General features: G+C 39.4%; 2 protein-coding genes across 2 annotated transcripts; both read left to right on the forward strand.

Annotated features, from left to right (window-relative positions):
* The first annotated feature begins 1,299 nt into the window (after positions 1–1,299).
* On the forward strand, positions 1,300–2,199 carry LOC107952501 (uncharacterized mitochondrial protein AtMg00860-like). Its single transcript, XM_016887750.1, has 3 exons — positions 1,300–1,309; positions 1,424–1,707; positions 2,017–2,199. Exons 1-3 carry the CDS (start codon positions 1,300–1,302, stop codon positions 2,197–2,199), a joined length of 477 nt encoding a protein of 158 aa, XP_016743239.1.
* A 743-nt stretch (positions 2,200–2,942) lies between these two features.
* On the forward strand, positions 2,943–3,485 carry LOC121218077 (uncharacterized). The gene has a single exon (XM_041094819.1). The coding sequence runs from the start codon at positions 2,943–2,945 to the stop codon at positions 3,483–3,485; it is 543 nt and encodes a 180-aa protein (XP_040950753.1).
* Positions 3,486–5,697: the final 2,212 nt, after the last annotated feature.

The following is a 5,697-nucleotide window of genomic DNA, read 5'->3' on the forward strand; positions in this document are numbered from 1 at the left end:
TGTGGACAAAAATAGGCTATTTTTTAAGCCATTTTTCTCACCCAAATTGACATGTACATACAATCACCAATGCACATATACACAAGCCATTACAAAATACCCAAATCACGCACATTCCATCTTCATTCATATGATATAATCACATACAACCAATAGACCTTAGGCACATCAAATGACAATATATAAACATGTATAATCATAAACTCATTTTGCTCAAATGATCAACTAATTTCCAACTAGATTTGCATCAATACAAACCATTAAATTTACTTACCAAATGATACCAAATATACTACTCATTTACTAGCCTCAATATACATATATGTTTTCCATAGCAAAGTACCAATTCACATCAAGTTATAAAACATATACAATATGCACATTTACCTACTAGTTCACCTTTCAAACACATCAAGCAAATTATCAACAATTTTTCAAGGCTAATATTTACATACCAAAACTAAGGCCATTAGAACACCAACATACCACAACTCAAGCCAAACCAAATAGCCATTTCAACAATTAAACACATAGGCCAACATTAACCAAAATACCTGTATATGTCATTATAACCAAAATGTACCAAAAGAGTCGATGGATAGTGTGATATAGCTTCGACAATCTTCCAACCCGAATGAGCTTCTAATTCACTATAAAACATAGAAATAACACAGAGTAAGCATTTAAGCTTAGTAAGCATTTAAGCATTTAAGCATTCAAGTAATAGATAAGTAGAAGGCATATACCAACACATTTTGGCCAATGCCTAAACACATATTCACCAACCATATTAGCCATGTAAATACATACATGAGCCAATAATCATAGATGAGCTCAGCAATTAAACAAATTCCATACACATTTATCATCCATTTCATATATCTATATATCATGTAACATCATTACAAAGTATTTCCTGTGTATACCTATGATAGTTCGTATCGAACTCATATTATTTCGTATCAGAACATTGCCCGTTGAATTGTTTAGAATACTGCTGGGTACTCGGGATAGCTTATACATAGTGTACTAGCTCATTATCTTTAATTCGTCAATTCATGTACATGTTTGCTCATACGAGCTGTGAATCAGTATGATCACTCGAGCTATAGATCAGTATGCTCTTACGAGCTATAAATTGATATGCTTTTACGAGCTATAAAATCGATATGCTCTTACGAGCTATAAATCGGTATGCTCTCACGAGCTGTGGAGTATCCGCAACACATGGAGGATCTCAACCAAATTATGTAACACTAATAACATGTCATTTGTATCATACGAATTCCTATGGTTCAAATGGGGCTTGGTAATCATCGTACGTCATTGGATATGCAATCGATAATTATGTATAACAATTCATAACATAAATTCAGTAAGTGTGAGTTCTGGCTTCATGAAGTCACTTTCCTGGGGCATGTAGTTTCTACTGAGGGGAATCAAGTTGATCCTCGAAAGATCAAGGCTGTACTGGATTGGAAACAACCTATGAATGTGTCAGAAATCCATAGTTTTCTAGGTTTGGTGGGTTATTATCAGCGGTTTGTGAAAGGTTTCTCACTGATTGCAGTGCCCTTAACTAAGCTGCTATGTAAGGGTGTTCTGTTTGTTTGGACTAATGTGCAGCAGGAGAGCTTTGAGAAGCTCAAGACTGTTCTGACTGAGGCTTCTGTTGTGATACAGCCTAAACCTAGGAAGGAGTTTGTGGTTTACAGTGATGTGTTGCATGTGGGTTTGGGTTGTGTTCTATTACAGGATGGTAAGGTTGTGGCATATGCGTCTCGTCAGCTCAATACGCATGAGGCAAACTATCCGACACATGATTTGGAATTGGCCGCTGTAGTCTTTACTTTGAAAATTTGGAGACACTATCTGTACGGTGAGAGGTGTATTATCTACACTGATCACAAAAGCCTTAAGTACCTCTTGACTCAAAAGGAGTTGAATCTTAGGTAACGTAGATGGATTGAGCTTTTTAAGAACTATGACTGTACTATTGAGTACCATCTTGACAAGGCCAATGTGGTGGCCGATGAGTTGAGCAGTAGGGTAATGATTGATCTGAGAGCGATGTTTGCTCGACTTAGTTTGTTCGATGACGAGAGTTTGTTGGCTGAGCTGCATGTTAAACTGACTTGGATAGGACAGATTTGGGATAGGCTGTTAGAGGATGAATCATTGGGTCTTCGGTTTCGTTAGGTTGAGAGTGGCAGCAGTATAGACTTTAGGCTGAATAATGATGGGGTACTCTATTTCCGTGGTTGGATTTGTGTACCGAATGATACTGATCTGAGGCAGTCTATTATAAGAAAGGTGCATAGTAGCCCCTTGCTATACATCCTAGTGGGAATAAGATGTGCCAAGATCTTCAAGAACAGTACTGGTGGCCGAGGTTGAAACGGAAGGTTACTAATTTTGTGGCACGATGTCTGACATGCCAGCAGGTTAAGGCTGAGCATCAGTTACCTTCGGGCTTGCTACAGCTTGTTAAGATTCCACTATGGAAGTGGGAGGGAATAATGATTGACTTTGTTAGTAGGCTGCCCTTGACACCTACTAAAAAGGATTCTGTTTGGGTCATTGTGGATTGATTGACCAAGTCTGCGCACTTCATTCCGGTTAGGATCGACTATTCACTACAGAAGTTGACAAAGCTCTACATTTCTGAGATAGTGAGACTACATGGGGTATCTGTTTCAATCATTTCTGATAGGGATCCTTGCTTCATGTCTCGATTTTGAAAAATGTTACATGAAGCTCTGGGTTCGAGATTGGACTACAGTACTGCATTCCATCCTCAGATTGATAGGCAATCAGAGAGGGTGATTCAGATATTGGAGAATATATTGAGGAGTTGTGCAATCGTTTTTTGAGGTAGTTAGGAGGATTATCTACCATTAACTGAGTTCGCCTACAATAACAGTTTCCAATCGAGTATTCAGATGGCACCTTACAAGGCTCTGTATAGTCATAAGTGTCGTACTCCTTTGCGTTGGACTGAGTTGGGTGAACGTCGAGTTTTGAGTCCTAAGTTGTTTTCTGAGACTGAGGATAAGGTTCGACTGATTCGAGATTGTCTGAAGGCTATTTTTGATGGACAGAAGTCTTATACTTATCTAAAAAGACGTGAGAATGAGTATTCTGTAGGGGACTTCGTGTTTCTTAAGGTCTCACCATGGAAGAAGGTTTTGAGGTTTAGTCTCAAGGGCAAGTTGAGCCTTAGGTTTATTGAGCCTTATCAAATTCTGAAGCGAGTAGGACTAGTCGTTTATCAGTTGGAGTTACGTCCAGATCTAGACCGTATTCATGATGTATTCCACATCTTGATGTTGAGGCGTTGTTGCTCTGATCCTACTCATATTGTCCCTGTTAAGGAGATTGAAGTTAGGCCAAATTTGACCTTCGAGGAGGAGTCGGTTCAGATTCTGAATCACGATGTAAAGTTTCTTCAAAAGAAGTCTATTCCATTAGTGAAAGTGCTGTAGCAAAATCATAGCACTGAGGAGGCTACTTGGGAAACTGAGGACTCGATGAGACAATAGTATCCTCATCTGTTTTGATCAGGTAAATTTTGAGGTCGAAATTTCTTTTAGGGGGTAGAGTTGTAGTGCCCTAAATTTTTTTTTGTTTCCGCTTTAGTGGTTAAATGTTTTGGTTATGTGTGAGAGGTCCCAAGTTGAAGTGTTGGTTTGCTGGAGGTCCTGTGTTTTCGAAACTCTGCATAAGCACATTGTTAATCTTTTTGCTCGGCCTTGGATAGAGTTTCGGTTGTATTTGGATTCTGAGTAGTGGGTGGTTGAGGATGAGTGACTAGTGGGGATTAATCAAAATTAGTTTTTATCTGTTGTTTAAAAAAAATCCTGATTCTCTCTCCTACTGAAATTTTGCTCATAATTTTTGACGTTCTTTCTTTCCCTCTGCCATTTTTCTTATTTTTCTTTTTCAAACACAATATTTTTTTTCTCTTTTCATTAATCGTTTTGGCAAAAATCATGAGTTCTTAACACGGGAGTTTGGATTTTACTTCTCATTGCAAGAAATCTAGCGAATAGGGGTTTCTCTCGTGTGGAATCATGATCGAATTGTCGAGGTAACTGAGTTTAGGAAGGCTCGGGAGTGTTTTCACTGTGAAATAGTACCAGGTGTGTACCCAAAACGCAGAAAAATGGGATTCGAAAAAAGTCGAAAAACCCCACTATCAACGCCACATGGGCGTGTGGTCGCCGGTGTGGTAGGCCGTGTGTGAGTGACACGGCCGTGTGATCTACAAAGGCCAGGCCGTGCACAAGACACTGCCGTGTTCGACACACGGGTTTGACTGAATTGGGCAGTGTGGGCCACACGAGAGTGTAGGTCCACACGGACGTGTGGGAATTTAGGCCAAGAGATGTGATCCACACGGATGAAGGCCAATCTGGGCACATGGGCCCATACAGGCAAACCGCATGGGCGTATGGGCTCATTTAGCTAAAATGTTTCCTAGGGTTACATGGGTCACTCAAGTCAACTGTGAACCTACTGTAGGGTTGGTAAGCGCTACGTAGACCCTAAATTGTGTGATCTGAATATACAATGTATGTAACACCCCAAACCCGGCCTAGAGGTTATGGTTGAATCTGCAATGTCACACTGAAGTGTATTTCAAAATCATAGTTCCGTTGAAAAGTCTGCTCTATATTAAAACCTCAAAGTGATCTTTACGAAAAAATTAGAATAACTTGCTCATTGTTAAAACTCAGGTTGGTTTAGTAAAGTGTTAATCACATTGCTTTGTTGTTGTATTTTAAAAATAATGATTGTTGTGGAAGCTTTTAAAACTGTGTTGCAATAGTGTGGTGTTTTCAAAAGCATTTATCTTCATGAAAAACCGCGGCCTACTTCTAGCAGATATGGCTCATAGTAAATAAATCCCAAAATCAAAATAAAAACTTAAAGATGCCCTATTACAAAACAAATACCCAAATTAATTTTCTTATAAATTAAAAGCTGAAGAGTGGAATTAACTGTGGTTGTGTGGCCACCATCAAGTCCCTCGCAGCATTGACCCACCTAAGGATTACGCAAAGAAGTAGAAGGGTGAGTTTATGCATACTCAGTGTGTAATCCCTTATTAAACAAACAATCAGTCATACAATAGGCAAATACAGTATGGGCCTAAACCCGTTTCAGTAACAGTCCAGTATCAGTTAGGGTCTTAGCCCAATACAGTAGCAGTATTAGTGTGGGCCTTAGCCCAATTCAGTAACAATAATAGAAATGCAATTAGAAGTCCTACCCATCCATCTTCTAAACTCCACTTCGTCCAGCCCTACACTCCATGTGGGGATTAAATCGACCCACTCATCCCTACACTCCAAAATATAGCACAGGCTGCGGCACTAAACAGTATCTGCAATAGAGCTGCCAGTACAGTAGACTTCCTCCAAATATATCAAACCCATCCCCATGCAACATGTCATATCATAATATCATACGTGTATGCAAAAATATCATGCTCAAATATAGTCATACATATCATAGGGTATATCAGTCATTTTACCTCATAGGGGTATAACAGTTATTTCAAGAGTATAGGGTCTAGGTGTACTTATTGACCCAATAGTAGGTCCACAGTCGTCTCGAGTGACCCGTGTAACCGTAACAATCAAACAGTGATAATGGGCCCAAAGCTTATAGTATGGCCCATGTAGGCCCACA

This window comes from Gossypium hirsutum, chromosome A03, assembly GCF_007990345.1.
Source record: "Gossypium hirsutum isolate 1008001.06 chromosome A03, Gossypium_hirsutum_v2.1, whole genome shotgun sequence".
Taxonomy (NCBI): domain Eukaryota; kingdom Viridiplantae; phylum Streptophyta; class Magnoliopsida; order Malvales; family Malvaceae; genus Gossypium; species Gossypium hirsutum.